The following is a 25,185-nucleotide window of genomic DNA, read 5'->3' on the forward strand; positions in this document are numbered from 1 at the left end:
CCTAAAAACTTAAATTTTAGTATAATAAGTGGCTGTTACAAGAATGATTGCTATTGTTGATTTGATTCTGACCTATAGCAACCCCACGTGATAGACTAGAACTGCCCCATAGGCTATCTTGAAAGGCCTTTCTCCCACAGAGCCACTGGGTGTGTTCAAATGGCCAACCTTTCCATTAGCAGCTGAGCTCTTAATCATTGCATCACAAGGGCCCCATGATTACTATAGGAGGCTGTTGGAACGTTTATGTAGGAAAAAAATTTGATTAGATGAAATTGTAAACTATTTTCTTAAGAGAAGGCTATATTTGCTCACAAACCCACTATCTATGACCTCATTATTCTTACAATTAACATTACCAAAAAAAACTGTTTTCTTGATAATTTAAGAAAGTTCTGAAAGTCTCCTGCCAGAAATTATTGAAGCAAATAAATAAATCTAGTAAATTTATTTTGAAACAGTAGGCAAATCTTTTTATTCTACAGTTTGTTACTTGCACTGAAGATTCTTAATCTTTTATTGGTCTTTTGACTGTGGAAAATTTGTTTACCTTTTATGAGATGGAGTGTCCACACCTGTAAAATACTGACGATAGTTTCTACCTCTTAGTGTTGTTCTGGGGAGTAAATGGCGTAGTCCAGGTAAGGGAGGTAATGCAGGGAGCCATGTGTTGTTTGTCCAAAAAACAAAAACTAACAATAATAATATGTTCAATAAAAAGGAGGCTGAAAACAGCAGTAAATTATTATCACATTTTTAAATAAGGTATGTGAATATAATTTGTGTGTATACATATGCATATGTATGTTCATATGTACGTATGTCGATTCCAACTCATGGTGACCTCATATGTGTTAGAGTGAACTGGGTTCATAGGAATTTCAATGGCTGATTTTTCAGAAGTAGATCGCCAGGAATTTTTCCCGAGGAAAACCTCCAATCTTGCCGTTATCATCCAAGCACGTTAATGACTTGCACCACCCAGGGACTCTGAAGACAAATAATGTAACAACCCTAGAAGAGACCATACCTAACGGTATGATTGCGACTAGAGGAATCCCAGAGACAATGCTCCCCAGAACTTCTGATGGCACAGGACAGGAACCATCCCCGAAGACAAATCATCAGACATGAAAAGGACTGGTCAGTGGAGGGGAGAGAGATGCTGATGAAGAGTGAGCTAATTAAATCAGGTGGACACTGGAGAGTGTGTTGGCAACTCTTGACTGGAGGGGGGATGGGAAGATAGAGAGAGAGGGAAGATGGCAAAATTGGCACGAAACGAGAAACTGTAAGGGCTGACTCAATAGGGGGAGAGCAAGCGGGAGAAGGGAGTAGGTGTAGTGGTTAAGAGCTATGGCTCCTAACCAAAAGTTTGGCAGTTTGAATCCACCAGGTGCTCCTTGGAAACTTGACAGGGCAGTTCTACTCTGTCCTATAGGGTCAGAATTGACTCGATGGCAACTGGGTGTTGAATTTTAAAAATATTCATACTGGGATTTGTTGAGCAGCTATAAGAGCCAGGCACTATTCTAAGCACTTGATACTTGTCGACTCCTTTCCTCTGCAAAACAACTTAATAGTTACTACTATTATCTCCAATCTACAGAAAACAGAATTATACAGTGATTATGGAGTCTCTCTCCCAAGGTCACCCAACTAGTTACCGTACAGTATAATGCAGGTTATGGTATAGTATAGTAGCTAGTTACGGTATAGTATAGGATTAAGGAGCCCTGGTGGCACAACTGTTAAGTGCTGGGCTGTTAACCAGAATGTCAGTGGTTGGAACCTACCATCGACTCTGAGGGAGAAAAGACTTGGCAGTCTGCTCCTGTAAAGATTACAGCCTTGGAAACCCTATGGGGCAGTTCTAGTCCGTCACATGGGGATGCTAGGAGTCAGAATCTACTCAGTGGGACACCGCAACAGCAGCATGGGGATTAGTACAGCCTTGGAGTCTGACTCCAGGACCTATGCAGAAAACCAGCAAGCCATTAATGCTTGCACATCATGACAAGAATTACCAGGGGGGCGGGGGGCACTTGTGAAATGTATGCAAATTATCAGGTCTCACCTCAGAAGTTCTGGTGTATTCAGTCTGGTTTGGGACCCAAGAATTTTCTCTTGAGCAAGCCCTCCAGGTGCTTTTTCTTGTCTGGCAAATATAAAAACTACTGCCCTCACAATACAAATCTGTGGCAGAGGCAGAATGGCAGATACCTCTACAGGTTGGAGAGTTACCTTAATTGGGGAGGGGCACGAGGGAGCCAACAGGGGGCTGGAAATGTTCTGTATCTTGATCTGGGTGGGGATTATCCAGGTGTACACATATGTGAATATTCATCAGGCAATAAAAAATATTGCCCTAAGCTACAGTGCCTTTCTGGATCATGTTACCTAGGGGCAGGTATGTGATGGTGATGTGGTATACAGCCCCAGAAATGGGGCACTTTAGACAGGAGACAGGAAAGTCTCTCTTGGAAGGTGACATTTTATCTGACCTTGGATGACCAGAAGGAGCCAGTCCTGCAACGACCAGGGAAAGGAAACCCAGGTAGACGGAGGAACAGACACAGAGTCCCTGGGGCAGGAAGATCTGGGAGTGTTTGAACAAGGAAGCAGTGTAGCTGGTTTGAGAGGTGCAAGGGGCAAATAGTAAGACTTGCAGTGGGACTGGTGTGTGACAGCCAGCTTACAACTAGCTTGGTCCTTCCTCAGGGCTCTTGCTCCTGGCACCTCCTCAGCCTGGAAGTCCGCCCCTCCCTGCCTCATCTTTTCATGGTTGTCTCCTCCGCAGCTCTCTGTTCAAATATTACACGCTGAGAGAGCCTTCCCGGGTCTTTCCCTCCAGTCACTACCACATCTCTGTTTTGTGGATTTCAGGAAATTTATCACTATCAGAAGTTACATGCAGATTGACTGTTTAGGACTGGCTGCCTGCCTTGCCACAAGCCAGGTTCTCTTAGACATGAACCACATCTGCTGCTTCTGTTTGGTTCAGGCCTGTAATTCCCGGCCTAGCACAGTGCCTGGCACACTGCGAACACTAATAAATAGCTGCTGAAGGAATGAACAGACCCTTAAAGGAAGCCGCAAGGGAAATTCCATTAGTTATACAAGCAATATTTACTGAGAGCTTACTATGTGCCAGGTGCTATGCCAGTCACTAGGGATACATCAGAGAGCAAAGAGACTTAAAAAAAAAAAAAAAAAACCCCATTTTCATAAAATATAAGGGGGAAGGATTAGTGTGGAGGGAAACAGATAATACATAAGAAGAGTAAATTATATCTATATGGGGAGTCAAGAAATCAAACAAAAGATTGCATTGGGCAAATCTGCTGCAAAAGACCTCTTTAAAGTGTTAAAAAGCAAAGATGTCACCTTGAGGACTAAGGTGCACCTGACCCAAGCCACGGTATTTTCAGTCACCTCATATGCATGGGAAAGCTGGACGATGAATAAGGAAGACCAAGAAGAATTGACACCTTTGACTTATGGTGTTAGCGAAGAATTTTGAATATACCATGGACTGCGGAAGAACAAACAAATCTGTCTTGGAAGAAGTACAGCCAGAGAGCCAGAATACTTCTTACAAGCAAGGATGGTGAGACTTTATCTCACTTACTTTTGGCATGTTATCAGGAGGGATCAGTCCCTGGAGAAGGACATCAAGCTTAGTGGAGCGTCAGTAAAAAAGAGGAAGACCTTCAATGACATGGATTGACACAGTGGTTGCCACGTGGGCTCAAGCCTAACGATCGTGAGGATGCCGCAGGACCAGGCAGTGTTTTGTTCTGTTGTACATACAGTCACCACGAGTTGAAACAACAACATGTGAGAAGATGACAATCCCTGGGTGGAGCAAACTGTTTGCACTTGACTACTAACTGAAAGGTTGGCAGTTCAAACCCAGTGGCACTGTGAAAGAAAGTTCTGGTGATTTGCTTCCATAAAAATGACAGCCAAGAAAAATCTATGGAGCAATTTTACCCTCTAAAACATAGGGGTCGCCATGAATCAGAACGGGCTGTAAGGCAGCATTTTTTTTTTTTAATATGGATGGATAGACATCTACAACAGCTACAGACACACATTAGATGTGATAGGTAGTAAGAAAGATACAGCAGCCAGGATGGAGCTAGGGAGTGGGTGGGTGGGGGGATAGGGCGTTGCAGTATTCAAATAGACTGCCCAAGGACGCCTCTCCAGAAGGGGGATTTGAATCCAGTTCCGAAGGCGTTGGAGAGGGTGGCAGGTGGCTATCTCGGCAGGGGCAACAAAAGCCTTGAGGTGGGGATGTGCTGGCCGGTTGGGAGGTCAGCAGAGATTCATCGGGCTGAAGCAGGAGGTAGGTGAGCAGGCACAGATCAGAGAGGGCGGTGTGCCTCCCAGAGTGTACTCCGACCAGCTTCAGGGCCCCTCACCTGTGAACTCAGAAATGCAAATTCTCAGGTCTCATCCCAGACTACTGAATCAGAAACTGGGGGGGGGGGGGGGGGGGGGACAGTCTGTGTTCTTAAGAGCCTCTAGGTGATTCTGGTGCACAATAAACTTGGAAAGCCTCCAGAGTGGGGGCGAGGTGGGCTCTTCAGCGCTGCGATCACAGTTGGTACTCTAATCCTGTACATCGGCCCTGTCCTCTATTTCTCTACCTGGGCAGGGGAACCGCCCAGAGCCCTCCTGATTTGTCATGTGCAGACGCTCAGCAGGGGTTTCTCCCAGGCCCGCCGCGCCCATGCACCCCCACCCCCACCCCCACCTGCACCCGGACGCGGTCTCTCTGCAAACCAGCGAGGCGACCCGGGGGCCGCCCGACGCCGAGGGCGGCAGGTGCACGGGAGGGCGAGCCCGGGGGGCCCCGCGGGGTGCGGGCCGGGTGCGCCCCTCGCCGCCCGGGGGTCCCCGGAGCCGCCGGGACGCGTACTCCGTATCAGGTCCCCGGGGCCGCGCGCTCGGCCTCGGGGCTCCCCGCGCTCCCCGGGGAGCCCCGCTGCAAGTAGGCCTGGCGGCGCGGCCAGCGCCCTCTAGGCAGCGGAAGTGGCGCCGGCTTTACATCCGTCCTCCCCGCCTCGCGGAGTTGGGAGAAGGCCGGCTGGGGGGGTGGAAAAATAAAAGGAAAAGTCCCCGCACCATGTAACTCCGCGCCCCGCCTCGGCGCCCCGGCCGCCCCGGGCTCCCCATCCGCGGCCATGAACGCCAGCAGCGAGGCCGAGAGCTTCCCGGGCTCCGTGCAAAGTAAGTGCTTCTCCGGCGAGCGCGCGCTCCAGGGCCCAGTGCGCGCTCCAGGGCCCGGGCCCAAGCACGTCTGCGCCGCAGGCAGCAGGCCCGGGGCCCCGAAATCGGGGTGACGGCCGCGAGCCGGTTCTCGGGGACCGCGGCGGGCGCGCGGCTCAGGGGGCGCGGGAGGGGGTTCGGGGTGGGCGCACACAACCCAGCGCCAGCCGGAGGGCGCTCTACAGCCTGGCAAGACCCCTAGCAAGGGAGCGGTGGGGGTAATGCCGTTGAGACGATCGCCACCCCTCGGGGCATACCCCGCCCCCCAGGCGGAGTTTGGGGGGGAATTTCGGGTAACCGGGGCAACGCTGATGGGAAAACTTCTGCCTCGATGGCTCGAAATTCTTGGAGCCTAGGATTGGAGGGATTTCGTGAGGGCTGGCTGGCTCGTTGCAAAGGCTTTTCCACCTTAAACGTGGGGCTCTGAATGGGAAACGGGGACAGTACCGCTTTCTTTGAGTTTGGGGTTCCTTTTTAATTTCCTGTGAGGGCAGCAACCTTATCATGCCCCTGGTTTCGCCCGGTGCATTGTTTCCCAAAGTGTGGTCCAGAGGCAGAGCGCCCACCAGCCACCTGAGAGCGCGAGCGCTCACTAAGAAAAGCTTCCCCCGCCCGACTCGTAAGCTCTCTGGGGTGGGGCCCAGGAATCAGCCGTCCTCCTCAGCTGCCTGGGCAATTCCGAAGCACAGAAATTTTGAGAACCCCTGGCACAGGGGTTTGCAGGCACTTGGTACATAGTAAGCACTAAGCTTGTGAGCTTCTAGTGTTAACACTTGTGGAGACGTTAGCACGCAAACTTGCCTGAGTATTGCTTGGTGTGACTTGTGAGAAGCACAGATTTCCCAAGCCCCAGCCTCGTCGCCCCACCCCCATTAAGTCTCAGTATCTACCAGATGTGGCTCAGATCCCTGCTTGTTTAACCACCCCCTCCGCCTCCCCTTCCCCCATCTATGCCCTCAGGTCATTCTGAGACTGAAACAGGGCTGGAGGACCTTGTGACAGATAAAGGAAGCAGGGGTGGTGAGCACGTCCTTGTGCCCCTTTTTAAAATTTGATCTCAGTTAATTCTCGCCACAAGGTAGCGGATATTTTATCATACCAAATTTTCAGTGGGGCTACTTGCAAAGTGAAAAAGATGCTTCAGTGATAACCACATAGCCAGGTAACAACCCTGTGGGGGCCCCTGAGCTGGCCTCTTCTAAGCGCCATTTCATTTAAGCGCCATTTCCTTTAATCCTCACAACAACCCTGTGAAGTAGGAACTTCTCCCCATTTTAAAGATGAGGAAACTCAAGCCCAAGTCCCTTGTTACTAAGTTGCAGTGTCAGGACTCCAGTGCAAGTCAAGGTCATTACTTGTACACTTTCCACCATACTGGGGACATGATTTGTTATTAAAACCCTCTCAGATCCCTGTGAGAAACTGGGCCTGGATATCAGTCCTGTCTGTCATTAAGGAATCGTCAATGATGCAAGCCCCCTCATCTCTTGGTTCCTTGTTTTCCTCTCAGTTCCATGGCCACCTCAGCAGCTACGGGGGGGGGGGGGGGGTGCTCCCCACGAGAAGAAAAGGCTTTGTTTCTTCTGTGCATTGATTTCAAAGGACTTAAGTGCACATGCCACCACTTGTCTGTCAGTCTGGCATTCAGTCTGTGGTGGTTTGTGTATTGCTGTGAGGCTGGAAGCCATGCCACCAGTACTTCAAATACCAACAGGGTCACCCAAGGTGGACAGATTTCAGCAGAGCTTCAGCCCTAAAACAGACTAGGAAGAAGGACCTGGCAATCTACTTCTTAAAAAATTGACCAGTGAAAACCTTATGAATAGCAGGGGAACATTGTCTGATATAGTGCAGGAAGATGAGCCCCTCAGGTTGGAAGGCATTTAAAATAAGACTGCAAACATAGCAATGACTGTGAGGAGGCACAGGACAGGGCAGTGTTTCGTTCTGTCGTACACAGGGTTGCTGTGAATCAGAACCAATTCAACAGCACCTAACAACAACAACAAAGTGCACAAAGCACTCAGTAAGGTGGCTTATAGAACATTCTGCCCCAGCCCTGAGGAGCTTTCCTCAGCAATGTAGTTCTGCACAGAGATTTCTTGTCTCTGACCTGGGGAAAATTGAAGAAAATGTAAATATCTTGTAATTGTTAAGAAAATTATGATGCTTGGACAACCATCTATGCATAAAGATGCTTCTCATTTTATTTAGACTTAGGGAAAATTGGAAATAACGTCAGTACTACATACTTGTTCAGAAGATTATGACACATGGAATAATGTGTTGCCATTGAGTAATTTTATGCTGCTGTTGTGTGCCATCAATCCCCACTCCTAGCAACCCCACATGACAGAGTGGAACTGCCCCATAGAGTTTCCTAGGCTGTGATTTTTACAGGAGCAGATTGCCAGGTCTTTTCTCCCATGGAGCAGCTGGTGAGTTTGAACTGCCACCCTTTGGGTTAGCAGCCGAGCACTTAACCATTGTGCTACCGGGGTCCTTAGTTATATGTATAAAGAGCTCTAAATGATATAAAACAATGCTTATATGATATGTGAAAAAAGGATTAGTTTTACAGTACGTTATGCTCTTATGCAACTTTTTTAAGTGTAAAGAACATGGAAGTATTTCGTAATGTTTTTGGTAGATACAGGTGGGAAGATTGTTACTGATGATTTTCTTCCTGGTTCTTTGTTTCTTTTCTTCAAAATTTTCGGTTATAAACATGAGTTACCTTAGAATCAGGCAAAGAATAAAAAATCTAAAAATTAAGGTAGTCGTATTATTTACCCAACCCAGTGCCGCCGAGTCGATTCTTAGAGATTTATTAATTAGTCGTATGTATTTTTTTAACAGACATTTTTATAGCACTGTTTAATGTGGTGCCTGATACTTTGCTAAGTGCTTTGCAAGTATTAAGACAATATTAGCTCTTAGTATCACTCTTACCATGAAATAATGTCCCTGTCTGTAGGAATGAATTTTGGCTACAAATAACAGAAAACTCAAATGTAGTGGCCTAACAAGAAATCTGGAGGTAGATGGATGATTCCAGGGTTGGTTTGTGGAGTCAGTGAAGTAAGGGCCCACATTTCTGATGGGATTTTAGCATTTTCCTATAGTTACAAGATGGCTGCAGAAGCCTCTGACATCACATCTGTATTCAAGATCAAAGAAGAGGGAAACAGGAGCCAGTACCAGCCATGTCTGCTCCCTTTTATTTTTTTCCTGGAAATCCAAAATTTTCCCAGAAACTCTTCTAGCACCATGCTGGAGGGGCTCCCAAGTATTTAGAGGATCAAAATTATTTAGAGTAGCGGTTTTTCATGGGGGTAGGGGTGGAGAGGTATTTGAAATGTAGAAGGATTGGTTTCCATAATAACTAGAAGGTACAACTAGCTTTTAGTTAGGAGATGGCTGATGGTCCTGCAAAGTACAGGCAGCCCCATTCGCCAAAGAACTTTCCTGCCCAAAATGCCAATAACGGCCGCATGGCCAACAGTGCATCATGAGCCATCACTTGGGTCTGGGTACATTGTTGCTAGGACAGAATTGAGATTCTGTTTGCAAGGAAGAAAGGCGCCTGGTGGTGCAGTGGTTAAGCATTCAACTGCCAACTGAAAGGTCGGCAGTTCGAACCCATCTATGGTTGCACGGGAGAAAGATGTGACGGTCTGCTTCCATAAAGATGTACAGCCTTGGAAGCCCTGTGGGGGCAGTCCTATCCTGTCCTATAGCATCACTGTGAATTGGAATCGACTCAACGGCAATGGATTTGATTTCATTTTGGTTTTGGTTTGAAGTAGAATGGACATTGAACCAGGAGCTGGCCATGACTGCTGTCAAACTAAACCAATCATCAACTCATGTGTGTCAGACCCCGTATGTGTCAGAGTAGAACTCTGTCCCATAGGGTTTTCAAAGCTGTGACCTTTCAGAAGCAGATGGCCAGGCTTTTCTTCCAAGGTACCTCTGGGTAGGCCTGAACCACCAGCCTTTTGGTTAGTAGTCAAGCACTTAACTGTTTGAGCCATCCAGAGCTTCCACCAGTATGCCACTTTTTCCTCCTGTGGAATCTGGTTTGCATTGTAATGTAAAGCCATTTGGAGTTGATCTGTGACTTTCTTTTGTCCCGTGGAGTTCCAGGTGGCACAACGGTGCTGGTTGAGCTGACTCCTGACATCCACATCTGTGGCATCTGCAAGCAGCAATTTAACAACCTGGATGCCTTTGTAGCTCACAAGCAAAGTGGCTGCCAGCTGACCGGCACGCCGGGGGCGGCCCCCAGCACAGTCCAGTTTGTATCGGAGGAAACAGTGCCTGCCGCCCAGACTCAGACCACCACCAGAACCATCACCTCGGAAACGCAGACAATCACAGGTACCGCTGGGGGCTGAAGGGTCGCTTAGAGTTGGCCTCGTTTTGCACCAAGCGCTTCTGTGAAGCCTGTTAAAAATATAGGTTCCCAGATCCTTCCCCCTAGAGTTGCTGGTTCATTATTTTTAACAAGCTCCACTGGGAAGCCAGCTGCCTAGCCAGGTTTAGGAACTGCTGGGTTAAAACATTAAGTGTTAGCTGTTATAAAGTATTGTCACATGTTAAAGACATCAAATAGACAAAAAGCAGGCTTCTAAAACAAAAACCTATATATTAAGGAAAAAAATTCTTTCAGGAAATATATCACAATTAGGAGTGGTTGTTTTGGGTGGTAGGAGTCTGTAGGTGACCCCTGGGTCTGCATTACTTGTGTAAAGGAACAAAAAAGTGTTTTTTAAAAAAACATACAAACTGGTATTGATGCCTTCCCTCCCCAGTGCTGCCGACCAGGAAAACAGACCTGTCCCTACTCTTGGTCGTGCTGGCTGGTTCCACCAAAGCAAATTACAAATGGATCCAAAACTTAAATGGGCAAAATGAAACCGGAAAAGTCCTAGAGTTAATATTTCACACATACCCAAACATACACTTTCTTGGTAAACGTATATAATTTGTCTTAAGCGGCCAAGCAGATAACTTTAAAAGTTTAAAGTAACCCATTTATGAGATAGTTAGTACTTAGCCTTGCTTAGCTAAAGGCATTCAAATTTTAAATTTAAAAGTATATATGATCATTGTGTGCTGATTCTGATTCATAGTAATGCCGTGAGACAGTGTAAACTGCCCCATGGGGTTTCCTAGGGTGTAATCTTTATAGGAGCAGATCACTGGGTCTTTTCTCCCACAGAGTGGCTAGTGGGTTCAAACTGCCAGCTTTTCACTTAGCAGCCAAGTGCTTGACCATGGCGCCACCAAGTCTCCTTAGAAAAAAAAAAGAATATATATATATATAACCCATTGCCGTCGAGTCGATTCCGACTCATAGGGACCCTATAGGGCAGAGTAGAACTGCCCCATATGGTTTCCAAGGAGTGCCTGGTGGATTCAAACCGCTGACGTTTTGGTTAGCAGCCATATTTCTTAAATACTATGCTACCAGGATTTCCTATATATATGTATGTATATAAAAACAAAAAAACCAAACCCATTGCCATGGAATCGATTGCTACTCATAGCAACCCTCCAGGACAGAGTAGACCTGCCACATAAGGTTTCCAAGGAGCAGCTGGTGGATTCGAACTGCCAACCTTCTGGTTAGCAGATGAGCGCTTAACCACTGCGGCACCAGGGTTCCTATCTGTCTGTCTATCTATCTATAGGAGGGCACCATGATGGCGTAGTGGTTAAGCGCTCCGCTGCTCACCAAAAGGTCGGTAGTGCTTCATCCAAGACAGATTTGTTTGTTCTTTTGTCAGTCCACAGTATATTTAATATTCTTCACCAACACCATAATTCAAAGGTGTCAATTCTTTTTCGATCTTCCTTATTCATTGTCCAGCTGTCATGTGCATTTAAGGCAATTGAAAATCCATGGCTTGAGTCAGGTGCGCCTTAGTCTTCAAAGTGACATCTTTGCTTTCTAACACTTTAAAGAGGTCTCTTGCAGCAGATTTGCTTAATGCAGTACACCGTTTGATTTCTCGACTGCTGCTTCCATGGGCATTGATTGTGGATCCAAATAAAATGAAACCCTTGATAACTTCAGTCTTTTCTCAGTTTATTGTGATGTTGCTTACTTGTCCAGTTGTGAAGATTTTTGTTTTCTTTATGTTGAGGTATAATCCATACTGAAGGCTATAGTCTTTGATCTTCATCAATAAGTGCTTCAAAGTTATCTTCACTGTCAGGAGGCAAGTTTGTGTCATCTCCATATCACAGGTTGTTAATGAGTCTTCCTCCAATCCTGATACCCTGTTCTGCATACAGCATCCAGATTGAATACATAAGGTGAAAGGATACAACCCTGACACACACCTTTCCTGACTTTAAACCACGCAGTATCCCCTTGTTCTTTTTGAATGATTGCCTCTTGCTCTATGCACAGGTTCCACATGAGCACAATTGTCTGGAATTACTATTTTTCTCAGTGTTTATCCATAATTTGTTATGATCCACACAGTTGAATTCCTTTGCATAGTTAACAAAACACACATAAACATCTTTCTGGTATTCTCTGCTTTCAGCCAAGATCCATCTGGCATCAGCAGTGATATCCCTCATTCCATGTCCTCTTCTGAATCTCACTTGAATTCCTGGCAGTACCCTGTCAATGTACTGCTGCAACTAGTTTTGAATTATCTTCAAAATTTTACTTGCACCTGATATTACTGATATTGTTTGATAATTTCACCTTTTTTTGGAATGATCACAAATACAGATCTCTGTCACTCCAGGTAGCCATCATCCAGATTTCTTGGCATAGACAAGTGTGTGCTTCCAGGCCTGCATCCGTTTGTTGAAACATCTCAACTGGTTTTCTGTCAATTCCTGGAGCCTTGTTTTTCGCCAGTGCCTTCAGTGCAGCTTGGACTTCTTCCTTCAGTACCATCGGTTCTTAATCATATGCTGCCTCCTGAAATGGTTGAAGACCGACCATTTCTTTTTGGTACACTGACTCTGTGTATTCCTTCCATCATCTTTTGGTGCTTCCCACGTTGTTCAATATTTTGTCCAAAACTCAAGCTTCAAAATTGCAACTCAAGGCTTGAATTTTTTCTTCATTTCTTTCAGCTTGAGAAATGTTTAGCTCGTTCTTCCCTTTTGGTTTTCTACCTCCAAGTCTTTGCTACATTTCATTTTAATACTCTACCTTGTCTTCTCAAGATGCCCTTTGAAATCTGTTCAGCTCTTTTACTTCATGATTACTTCCATTAGCTTTAGCTACTCTGCATTCAAGAGCAAGTTTTAGAGTGTCTTCTGACATTCCTTTTGGTCTTTTCTTTCTTTGCTGTCTTTTTAATGACCTTTCGCTTTCTTCATGTATGATGCCCTTGATGTCATCCCACAACTCGTCTGGTCTTTGGTCATTCGTGTTCAGTGTGTCAAATCTATTCTTGAGATGGTCTCTAAATTCAGGTGGGATATACTGAAGGTCATACTTTGGCTCTCGTGGTCTCATTTTAATTTTCTTCAGCTTCAACTTGAACTTGCATAAAGGCAGTCAATGGTCTGTTCTGCAGTCGGCCCCTGGCCTTGTTCTGACTGATGATATTAAGATTTTCTATTGTCTTTTTCCACAGGTATAGTTGATTTGATTCCTGTGCATTCCACCTGGTGACATCCATGAGTATAGTTGCCATTTATGTTGTTGGAAAAAAGTTATTTTTAATGAATAGGTCATCGTTGTTGTGAAATTCTATCATGTGATCTCTGGCAGGTTTTTTGATTTTTTTTTTTTTCTTATCACCATGGCCGTGTTTTCCAACTACTGATCCTTCTTTGTTTTTAACTTTTGCATTCTGATCACCAGTAATTATCAATGCATCTTGATTGCAGGTTTGATCTATTTCAGGCTGTGGAAGTTGATAAAAATTTCTTCATTTTTGGCTTTAGTGGTTGGTGCATAAATTGGAATAATCCTTTTATTAACTGGTCTTCCTTATAGGAATATGAATATTATCCTATCACTGACAGCGTTGTACTTCAGGATAGATCATAATATGTTCTTTTTGACAATGAATTCGATGCCATTCCTGTTCAATTTGTCATTCCTGGCATAGTAGACTATATGATTGTCCAATTCAAAGCGGCCAATACCAGTTCATTTCGGCTCCCTAATGCCTAGGATATATACCTTCAAGTGTTCCATTTCATTTTTCACAACTTCGAATTTTCCTTTATTCATGCTTTGTACAGTCCACATTCCAATTACTTATGGATGTTTGCAGCTGTTTCTTCTCATTTTGAGTCATACCACATCAGCAAATGAAGGTCTTTAAAGCTTTACTGCATCTACATCATTAAGGTCAACTCTGCTTTGAGGAGGCACCTCTTCCCCAGTCGTATTTTGAGTGCCTTCCAACGTGGGGGGCTCATCTTTCAGCACTGTATCAGACAGTGTTCTGCTGCTATTCGTTAGGTTTTCACTGGCCAGTTTTTTCGAAAGTAGACTGCCAGGTCCTTCTTCCTAGTTTGTCGTAGTCTGGAAGCTCCACTGAAACCTATCCACCATGGGTGACCCGGTGGCACAGCTTCCGGCATCATGGCAACTCACAAGCCATTACAGGACAACAAACTGACAGATGAGTGGTGGGCGTATGAGCAGGAGAGCAGAATTTTACCTTCTGAATTTCATTTTGGTGTGATCTTTGAATTTTTTGGCAATAAACAAAGTTTTGCAGTCATTTTTCTTAATCCATCCAAAATAACGTTTCTGCTGTGTGTTTTTAAAAAAAAAAAAAAAATCCTAAGATAGACTTAAGGTCTGTCCCCATTACTAAATTGTATGCGTGAAGTCAGGACCTGTCCCCCTCGGGTTCACCACTGGATTCTCAGTGCCTAGAACGGTGCTTGTGCAAAGACACTTTATGTTGCTGAGTAAATAACAACTGCTCACATTTCACATCCATTGGTGAAGCTGGCTGCACACCCAGAGAGCTGCTCCAAGTTCTTAATTCAAAGATGTGCCCTGCCTCTTACCGTGTCCTCTGCCCTGCAAGCATTCTGTGTTGCCATGTTCTGCCCTGAACTCATGGTGGCACACACTGCACAGCGCTGAAGGAGCTAGAAGCTCTGAAGACAGACTCTGGGTTTACATCCCAGCCTGCCCTGGCCTGGGGCCACTCACTGAATCTCTCTAGCTTGATTTGCCTCATCTACAAACAGGGCTAAGGCAAGGCAATGCTGGTTCAGTACAAGAACTCTTGCCTTCCACACAGGAGACCTAGGTTCAACTACTGGCCAGTGAACCTCATGTGCAGCTGCCACCCCACTCATCTGTCAGTGGAGGCTTGTGGGTTGCTATGATGCAGAACAGGTTTCAGTGGGGCTTCTAGACTAAGACTAGGAAGAAAGGCCTGGCAATCCACTTATAAAAATCAGCCAGTGAAAACCTTATGGATCACAATGGTCTAATTTGCAATCATGGGATAGTGCAGGACTGGGCAGAGATTCTTTCCCTTGGCACGAGGTCACCATGATTTGGGACCTACTTAGCAGCAGCTAACAACAACAAACAAGGGCAATAATAGTAGCTACATGACTGGGTTATTTCAAGGATTCTGCTGTACTCCATCTAAAGGGCCTGGGACAGAGAACTTGGATTCAATAAGTGATTGCTTTTATTAACTTAGAGATTTTATTAACTTAGAGACTCATGGACATGTGTGGATGGATGGCGAGCGAACCAAACGTCCATATTTTCTTTCCTCTCTGGCCGATTCAGCTTCTCCTCCTAATCGGTCCAGCTTCTGTGCCAGCAAAGCAAGCAGAACCCTGGTTTTTTTCGTTTTTTTTTTTTTATTTTATTTTTAATTGTTGTTGAGAATATACACAGCAGAACATAGACCAAAGCGATAGTCTCTACGTGTGACGTTGATTACAATCTTCATGTTGTGCAACCATCCTTACCCTCCTTTTCTGAGTGTTCCTCCCCCGTTAATATAAACTAGAATCTCATTTTCGTATGTTGGTCTTTGGTTGTTTTTTTTTTTTTTTTTAATTTTTTTAAGTTACGTAGTTTGGTGTTCTGGATCCACGTTCTCCCAAGTTTGAGCTTCAAGGTTCTGCTAGCCAGTAATTCCCAAATCTGCAGGTGGATCAGAATCCCCAGGGAGCTTGTTAAAGATACGGGTGCCCAGGCCGCACCGCCTGCACCCCAGTCTCTGGGCCTGAGGCTCAGGCATCTATATTTTTAACAAGCTCCTGGTGATTCCAGATCTCAGCCGGCTTGAAGTTACTCACCACCCGAGGGTACAGTCTGACCCCCCGCCTCCCCAAACCAGCAGCTTTCTCCAGAGACCCCTCACCTGGACAGTTTCCAGAACTTGTTCCTCCTTTCTTCAGCTCTTCATTAAGCCAAACCCTTTTCTGTCACACAGCCCCTGGTGTCCCCCTCCCTGTCTAGTAATACTTGAGTGTAAAATAAAACAAACTCTCTGCCCGTTGGCTTTGAAAGCTGCCTTTTGTTGCAGCTGATTTAAGTACTTAAATTTAAAACCCAAAAAACCAAATGGGTTGCTGTCAAGTCGGTTCCCACTCATAGCAACCCTATAAGACATAGTAGAACTGATGCATAGGGTTTCCAGGGAGTGGCTGGTGGATTTAAACTGCCAACCAGAGCCGCCAGGGCTCCACATTCATATGGGAGCAGTAATGTTGGGTATTGATTAAAAAAAAACACCAAACCCATTGCCGTCGATTCCAACTCATAGCGACCCTATATGACAGAGTAGAACTGCCCCATAGGGCTTCCAAGGCTGTAACTCTTTTACAGAAGCAGGCTGCCACATCTTTCTCCCATGGAGTGGCTGGTGGGCTTGAGCTACAGACTTTTTGGTTAGCAGCCGACCGTGTAACCGATGCACCACCAGGACTCCTAGATGTTGATACTGGGGAAAAAAGTAAGCACCCCACATGCATCTTCTAAGCTCATGGCTTAAAGTTACGGAATTTGGAGTCAGGCTCCTGAGTTTAAAACTTAGCTGCGTAGGGACTTAGGAGCTGGGTGACCATGGGCAAATTACATGAGCCCTTGGTGTCTCATTTTAAAGTGGAGACAAGAATAAATAGAGGGGCAATTGGATTTGGTAGTTAAGAGTCTGGGGTCCTGAGCCAGACTGCCTGGGTTTGTATCCTGACCATACCACTCACTATGTGACCTTGGGCAGCTAACTTCCAGTCTTGGTGTCTGTATTTCCCCACCTGGGCCTTTAATTGGCCAGAGAAGCAAATTCAGACAGGGTCAGGGTTAAGGCAGCAGATACCCTACATGGACCTGTGCCAGCTCCATGAGAATGATAGAAGCAGCAACCCCGCCCCCACAGCTCTACCTCCCCCCCACCCCAAGTCCCGCTCCCCACAGTCCCAGGCATGGGGAGCATTTAAAATTGAGAGAAGACTGAGGAAGCCACGAGGCTTGGAGAGATGTAAAAGCTGTGTAGAAAAGGAGCTACAATTACAGGCAGTCCCAGGATTACTAACATTGGACTTAGATACAGCCCATGGTTGTAGCCAAGCCCACAAAGCCTGTTAAAAATTTGAGGTACATACAATGGTTCATAATAACAAACGGGCCCTACTTTACAACATGCATTGAAACATTATTATAATTGTGTTATTATGTTAAAGATATTTTAGTTTGTCTGGAAGTATTTCTTTAATGTTTTTTATGCCTAGAAGTTACATTACATACTAAGACAAAGATTTGACTAACTGATGTTGGATATGAACTGTACCTAACTGTTGCCAATTTGCATACAAATTCAACTTAAAGACAGATTTAGGAACAGAACTCATTCATAATCCGGGGACCGCCTGTAGTCCATTTGAGCTCGGTGGGTCTCAGAGATCAATGAGCAGAAGCTTCAGAGAAAAAGATTTTGGTGCTCGGTGAAATTCATGTAGCAGTCTCACCTTTTAAGCAATATCATAAATGAATAACATGAAGACCCAAGACCCTCCTGCTGCAAAGCAGGATTTAATAAAGCGGACAGCCTCTTAGATGTACCTGAACATGCTGGAAAGCAGGGGAAATACCAAGGGGCCAGAAAACCAAACTGAAAGCCGGCAGCAAGTGTGTGAGGTGGTGTGCTGCTGGGGGTGGGGCGTCATAATGACTCTAAACGGGACTTGGTTTTAACAGTCACACCAGGGTAGGGGATGAGGCCCACGTGCTCTGGCAAGAAGTTGGAAATGAAACTCCCACAGAAAGTGGTGGCCCTTGCTACCCTCTCAGTGAAAGGAGGGCCTAGAGAACATTTTTACTGGGGGCAAGTCACACCTCTGCTAGAAGCACTTCCCACCCAAGGCTCTGAAGCATCAATCTCAGCAGATGCGGGGTGCTGGGGGTTTGTCCCTGCTGCCTTCACTTCTGCTGGACACTCTGAGGCCTCCCATGGCCAATGCCACTCTTCATGCCAAATCCAAGTATAGACCGTTGAATAATAATCTGTTACTGTTTTCGTAATTACAACAATAGCAGCTGACACCTGTCTGGCACTGTGGCATCCAGCTCACAGTGCCGTTTGTATGTGTATTTGAGTTTTACTAGAGCAACGCTAACGCCCTGAACATCCCCATTTTGCCCACAATGGAACTGAAGAGCAGAGATGTGAGTGACTAAGTCAGAGTCCCTCAGCTGGTGAGTGGTGGAGACAGAAGTTGGTCTCAGATCAATCTGACTACACTTACACACACTCTCACACACACATATTTTCTCACACACCCATACACATATTCTTTCACATACATACACATACATACTGTCACACACACACTCATACACATATATTCTCACTCTAACAGATACCCTCACACACACCCACATACTCACACTCAACCTGTGAATGAGGGGTTACTCCAGTGTGAAACAGCACACAAATAGCCAGAGGAGGTGAGGGAGACTGCTGGTCACCAGCTGCCCCACAGTGATCAAGTCCACCTGAAGGCTTTCCTGCAGGTCTTCTGGTCGCAGGGGGTCCTGGGGTCACCCCAGATCCAGGGGACCCTGGGGTGATTAAGCTAGCAAGACTGGGTAGCTGGGTGAGATTCCCTGTCACCCAGTGGCCCTTTGTTGCTGCTCAGTTCCAGACACATGCAACAGACTATTATTAAAGCTTTAATTATGTGCTTCCATGTTTTATATTCAAATGTCAGCTTCTCACTGAGACTTTCCTGTACTTAAAATTGCACACACACACACACACATACACACCCCTCAGTGCTCCTTGCACCCTTCTCTGCTTTATTTTTCTCCATAGCAGTCAGTGCCCCCGGACATACTATATAGTAAATTATTTATTGTCTACACCCATCCTTCACCTCCTACTAGAAGTCAGCTCCATGACGGCAGGGATTTCTATCCTTTTGGCTCGTTGCTTGTTTCAGGTGCTTGGAATAGGGCCTGGTGCACAGCAGGTACTCTGTAAGTATTTGCTGAATAAATTAATGAGTGATGACAACAGTGATAGCAGTTTTACATGCCTGATCTCGGATCCTCTCAACAGCCCTAGGGGATAGGAATGGAAATTTCCCCCACTTTCCAGGTGAGAAAACTGAGGCTTATGGAGGAAAGACTTCAGAACCCAAGCTGTTCTTGTAGCCATCCAAATTTGGGGTAGCTCACATGTTGCAGGTAGTTAGCTCCATCCCTAAAGTTAGACCAGCAGTTGGATGTCTGATCCCCTTTGCTGTGTTTAACCTGCCCACGCAGGATGCTTCCTGCTGCCTCCCTGAGACTCCCTGTCAGGACCGGGATACTCCTGTTTCCCTCTGCTGGGACTTGCCAGTAAAGGGAAGCTGAGGCTCGTGGTGGAGGGCCAGGTGGGCAATTAGGAGATAAAGCCCCACCAAGGTCCTGGGACGAAAGGAAGTCATAGGCTCAAGGGGGCACTGACCTTTCAAAAGGGTTCTGAGGACGACAAGGACCTGGCCATTGGTAGTGCTTCCGCCTTGCTGTTCCCACCCACACCCCACTCTGAGCACCTTCCAGCCGCAGGAGCCACTTGTTCAGAAAGTTGGCAGGTCGTGATAGCATGACCAACTATCCTGGTTTTAGCACTAAAAGTCTCATGTCCTGGGAAACCCCTCAGTCCTGGACAAACAGGGATGGTTGGTCACCCCAGCTCGTACTCAGTCCAGTTGAGTTTGGGAAGCGGTGCCTGAGTCAAAGGTAGTAGCTGACGTTCATCAGAACTTGACCATGACCGTACCCTACTGTACACTGCCTCATTAAATTTCACAATTTTATGAAGTGGGCACGGTGATTATCCCTTTTACAGGTGAGGAAACTGAGGTTCGAAGAGGTAAGTGGCTAAACCTGGACTCATCAATTCAAGGGCATGTTGTAACATATCTGAAATGGAGAGGTGTCTTAGAACGGACGAAACTGCTGTCCGTCCAGAGGCAGTTGTAAGAAAGTTGTGCATGTGAACAAACTTGGTCATAATTGATCACATTTTTGTCACTTCAGAGTTGTGTGCGTTTTTGGAACTACACAATGTGTTGAGTTCATTTGCTGTTTAAAGTGTCTTCTGAGAAACTATCCCGTGAAGACATTGTTGAACCAAACAACAATATAGCTCATTTAATAAAGCACATTTGCCTTGAGCATTGGGCTCTTTTAAAGAATTACCTATATGGGATTAAGTGGGCAACAGTGACTCTAAAACACAGAGAACTTTAAGGGGCAGAGAGTCTAAGCCAAGGGTGGTAAAGCAGTATGAGCAGAGATGGGGAGAATGGTGATGCAATGTGAAGTATGTCCTGGCAACGACTGTCAGTGAATTATACATGTAAAAATTGTTGAATGGGTGTATGTTTTGTTGTGTATATTTTCACACAAAAAAATTTTTTTTAATATTAAAAAAACAAAAAGTCTTCTAAGATATGACATGAAGATTCAGCTTTAAGACAAAAAGTAACGACTCTCTATACCCAGAAATGCCTGGAAACAGTAGCGGAGGTCAATTGGATATTAATGAAGCAAATGTTTGTTGTTAGAGGAACACCTGCAGGTCTGTTCTTACAAAGTTACCAACCAAGAAGGGCCATTCAAAAAAACCAAACCCATTGCCTTTGAGTCGATTCCGACTCATAGCAACCCTGTAGGACAGAGTAGAACTGTCCAGTAGAGTTTGAAGGAGCGCCTGGTGGATTCGAATTGCAGACCTTTTGGTTAGCAGCTGTAGCACTTAACCACTATGCCAGCAGAGTTTCCCCAAGAAGGGCAGATTCCCTCAGTTAGGCAAAGCTGGGTTAAGTTCTGCTGCTGAGATGCTTGGATAAGGATTGTCTGTGCCAGTGGTTCTCCAACTTGCATGTGCATCAGGATCACCTGGAAGCTTTTTGGGCCACAGATTACTGGGCCCCAGTGCCAGAGTTGCTGATTCAGTGGGTGTCATAGTCTGGGTTCTCTAAAGGAACAAAACCAGTGAGATGTTAAATAGATATAGAGATTTGATTTCACGGAAATGTCTCATGCAATTGTGGGGACTGGCAAGTCCCAAATCAGTAAGTCAGATGACAGGCTGATGACCTTCGCTGGTTCACATGGTTGCAGGGGTTGGCAAATCCAAAATCTGCAGGTCCGGCGACAGGCTGGAGCCCTCTGCTGGCGCATGTCCTAGGAACCAGGGTCAGATGCTGAGAAGATTGCAGGAACCAAAGAGAGTGGGCTTTGCCAGAGGATCCATTTATATCATGAATGCAGGCCACGCCCCCTAGGAAACTCCCTTTTCAAACGATTGGCTGCTCACATCAGATCACAGAATGGGAGGTGATAGTAGTGTCTGCCAAACCGCTGAGAATCATAGCCTAGCCGAGTTGACACATAACATTCACCATCATAGGAGGTCTGGGATGGAGCCCAAGAATTTGCCTTTTTAGCAAGTTCCCAAGTGATGCCGTTGCTCCTGGTAAGAAACCACTCTTTGAGAACCAAGCCACACCCATAAAAGAAAGAGCAGTAGCCATATCCCAGAGAGTAGATGAAAACATTTCAACAAGAGGCAGGTGTGGTCGATTCATGCCACAGAGACCTGGCCTTAAGACAGTTTGTCAGAAGCTGTCTGCTGACTTTAAACAAAAGCCATTTTACTTCCTGTGACACATCCCAACTGAGAACATTGCAACCATACATTTCCTCAAATACCACCAAAAACCAAAACCAAACCCATTGCCATCAAGTCGATTCTGACTCATAACAAGCCTGTAAAACAGAATGGAACTGCCCTATAGGGTTTTGCAAGGCTGTGACCTTTATGGAAGCAGACGGCCACATCTTCCTCCCATGGAGCAGCTGGCAGGGGCAAATTGCCGACCGTTCGGTTAGCAGCCAAGCACTTAACCACTGCACCGCCAGAGCTCACTCAAATACCAAGTGCCGACACATCCAGGTGTCCTTTGAGATGCATGAGGATTATCCTGTTATTGCCAAAGTTCCTTTAGAGATGGAGACCAGGAGCCTGAGTTTTATATCAAATGTCCAAAGATGTCTAAAGGAGCTCAGCCAATCAATATAAAATGAAATTTCTAAAAATATGAAATCATTATGTCGTGATGTATTTAATAAGCCGCATATTTTTTATTACTAGGAGCCCTGGTAGCGCAGTGGTTAAAGTGCTCGGCTGCTAATGAAAAGTAGGCAGTTTGAATCTACCAGCCGCTCCACAGGAGTAAGATGTAACAGTTTGCTCCTGTAAAGATATGTAGCCTTGGAATCCCAATGGGCAGTTCTACTCTGTCCTGTAACGTTGCTGTGAATCAAAATCGACTGAACAGCAATGAGTTTGGATGTGTTTGTTATTTTTATTAATGGCCCATAAAATAATGGTGTATCTTACAACCTGTAACATCTTAGATCCGAAGAAATATGGTATTTGTTTTAATGTGTACAGCAGAATGTAATTAGCACCTCACACCTGTGGCGTGGATAATTAGTTCCGCCAAAGCCAAAATAGGTAGTGATGTTAGGCCTGCGTTGGTTGACATACAAGGAGTTCCTAATTTATGACATGTTCAAGTTACCACAAACCGCACTTAAAACCATCCTTTTTTTTCGTTTTCCTGGTACGTCTTATCATTAGTGATAAATACTACATACACAACGTTGCAGAGCGTAAGTGGCTGGTGTTACTCTCAGATGGTCACTCATAGATACTCAGTTTTATGGTTTACTCTTCCATTGCTTAAAAACATGGACCCAAACACTGATTGCTTTGCTAAAGTCAGTATGCAGATTTGGAAAGCAGTGGGAAGTTACTGTGAAATATACGAAGAAAAAAAGGAAGGGACCATATAGACAACTGTGACTAATTTTCTGACTAGAAATGCCATCGGCATTCCCAGGTGTAATCCAGATCACCCAGAACCTTCCACAGTTGGAGTTACTACAGCAACTGATAAAACGCCAACTTCGTCTAGCTCGCCTTAATTGTTGGAGTACATTTTTATGATTTATGTATTTTTTATGTATGTCTATGTATTAAAATGTATCTGTAGTTTACATATAATGTTTCCAACCCTGAAAGACAAATAAAGATGGGTTTTATAAAGATACTGACAATAAAAGGCAATAGTAATGAAAACAAAGAAAAAAAAAAGAGGTGTTCAACTTACATCAGAATTGGCTTAAAACTGAATCATTACAAAGGAACCCCATTGTAAGTCAGGGACTACCTGTAAGTGTATTCAGTGAGCAAAATGGCAAAAATGTTGAAGGTGGTACATTTGGGACTGAAGTTTGGGAAATGGAATGTAACAGTGGCTCTCAAAATTGTTATTATGGGACGGCTTCACTGCAGAGTCCTACCAAGCTTTCAGAGAAGAGTTAACACCACTACTGCTAAAGGTATTTCAAAGCATAGAAAAGGATGGAATACTACCTAACTCATTCTATGAAGCCAGCATATCCCTGATACCAAAACCAGGTAAAGACACCACAAAAAAAGAAAATTACAGGCCTATATCCCTCATGAACATAAAAAACAACATAGATGCAAAAATTCCTCAACAAAATTCTAGCCAGTAGAATTCAATAACATATCAAAAAAAATAATCCACCATGACCAAGTGGGATTTATACCAGGTATGCAAGTTAGTTCAATATTAGAAAAACAATTAATGTAATCCACCATATAAATAAAACAAAAGACAAAAACCACATGGTCTTATCAATTGATGCAGAAAAGGCATTTGGCAAAGTCCAACACCCATTCATGATAAGAAAAACTCTCAGCAAAATAGGAATTGAAGAAAAATTCCTCAACGTAATACAGGGCATCTATACATTTTTTTTTTTTATACAAAGCCCACAGCCAACGTCATCCTAAATGGAGAGAGCCTGAAAGCATTTCCCTTGAGAACGGGAACCAAACAAGGATGCCCTTTATCACCACTCTTATTCAACATTGTGCTGAAAGTCCTAGCCAGAGCAATAAGGCTAGACAAAGAAATAAAGGGCATCTGGATTGGCAAAGAAGAAGTAAAATTATCTCTATTTGCAGATGACATGATCTTATACACAGAAAACCCTAAGGAATCCTCAAGAAAACTACTGAAACTAATAGAAGAGTTCAGCAGAGTTTCAGGTTACAAGATAAACATACAAAAATCAGTTGGATTCATCTACACCAACAAAAAGAACATTGAAGGGGAAATCACCAAATCAATACCATTTACAGTAGCCCCCAAGAAGATAAAATACTTAGGAATAAATCTTACCAAAGATGTAAAAGACCTATACAAAGAAAACTACAAGGTACTACTGCAAGAAACTAAAAGGGACCTACATAAGTGGAAAAACATACGTTGCTCATGGATAGGAAGACTTAACATTATAAAAATGTCTATTCTACCAAAAGCCATCTATATATACAATGCACTTCCGATCCAAATTCTAACTACCTTTTTTAATGTGATGGAGAAACAAATCACCTACTTCATATGGAAGGGAAAGAAGCCCTGGATAAGTAAAGCATTACTGAAAAAGAAGAAGAAAGTGGAGGCCTCACTCTACCTGATTTTAGAACATATTATACAGCCACAGTAGTCAAAACAGCCTGGTACTGGTACAACAGACACACAGACCAATGGAACAGAATTGAGAACTCAGATATAAATCCAGCCACATATGAGCAGCTGATATTTGACAAAGGCCCGGTGTCAGTTAATTGGGGAAAAGACAGTCTTTTTAACAAATGGTGCTGGCATAACTGGATATCCATCTGCAAAAAAATGAAACAGGACCCGTACCTCACACCATGCACAAAAACTAACTCCAAATGGATCAAATTAAAATTAAAGTCTAAAGCGATAAAGATCATGGAAGAAAAAGTAGGGACAACGTTAGGAATGCTAATACAAGGCATAAACAGAATACAAAACATTACTAAAAATGACAAAGAGAAACCAGATAATCGGGAGCTCCTAAAAATCAAACACCTATGCTCATCCAAAGACTTCACCAAAAGAGTAAAAAGGCCACCTACAAACTGGGAAAATATTTTCAGCTACATCTCCAACCAGCGCCTGATCTCTAAAATCTACATGATTCTGCTAAAACTCAACCACAAAAAGATAAACAACCCAATTAAAAATTGGGCAAAGGATATGAACAGGCACTTTACTAAAGACATTCAGGCGTCTAACAGATACATGAGGAAATGCTCTCGATTATTAGCCATTAGAGACACATAAATTAAAACTACAATGAGATTCCATCTCACTTCAACAAGGCTGGCATTAATCCAAAAAACACAAAATAATAAATGTTGGAGAGGCTGTGGAGAGATTGGAACACTTCTATACTGCTGGTGGGAATGTCAAATGGTACAATCACTTTGGAAATCGATTTGGTGCTTCCTTAGA

The 25,185-nt window shown here is 44.6% G+C and overlaps 1 protein-coding gene across 4 annotated transcripts in view; it reads left to right on the top strand.

The window, feature by feature from the left end:
* Positions 1 to 4,817: 4,817 nt before the first annotated feature.
* Positions 4,818 to 25,185, top strand: part of ZFP64 (ZFP64 zinc finger protein) — an 89,034-nt gene continuing 68,666 nt past the window's right edge. Inside the window, exons 1-2 of one of the 4 annotated variants that reach the window (XM_049869192.1) lie at positions 4,818 to 5,241; positions 9,424 to 9,663. In XM_049869192.1, the coding sequence (XP_049725149.1) occupies positions 5,196 to 5,241; positions 9,424 to 9,663 (286 nt within the window). In that variant the 5' untranslated portion in view covers positions 4,818 to 5,195. The remainder of the gene's footprint in view (positions 5,242 to 9,423; positions 9,664 to 25,185) is intronic. The other 3 variants (XM_049869191.1, XM_049869188.1, XM_049869189.1) reach the window with 3 other exon arrangements.

The sequence above is a fragment of the Elephas maximus genome, chromosome 25 (assembly GCF_024166365.1).
Source record: "Elephas maximus indicus isolate mEleMax1 chromosome 25, mEleMax1 primary haplotype, whole genome shotgun sequence".
In the NCBI taxonomy this organism is placed as follows: domain Eukaryota; kingdom Metazoa; phylum Chordata; class Mammalia; order Proboscidea; family Elephantidae; genus Elephas; species Elephas maximus.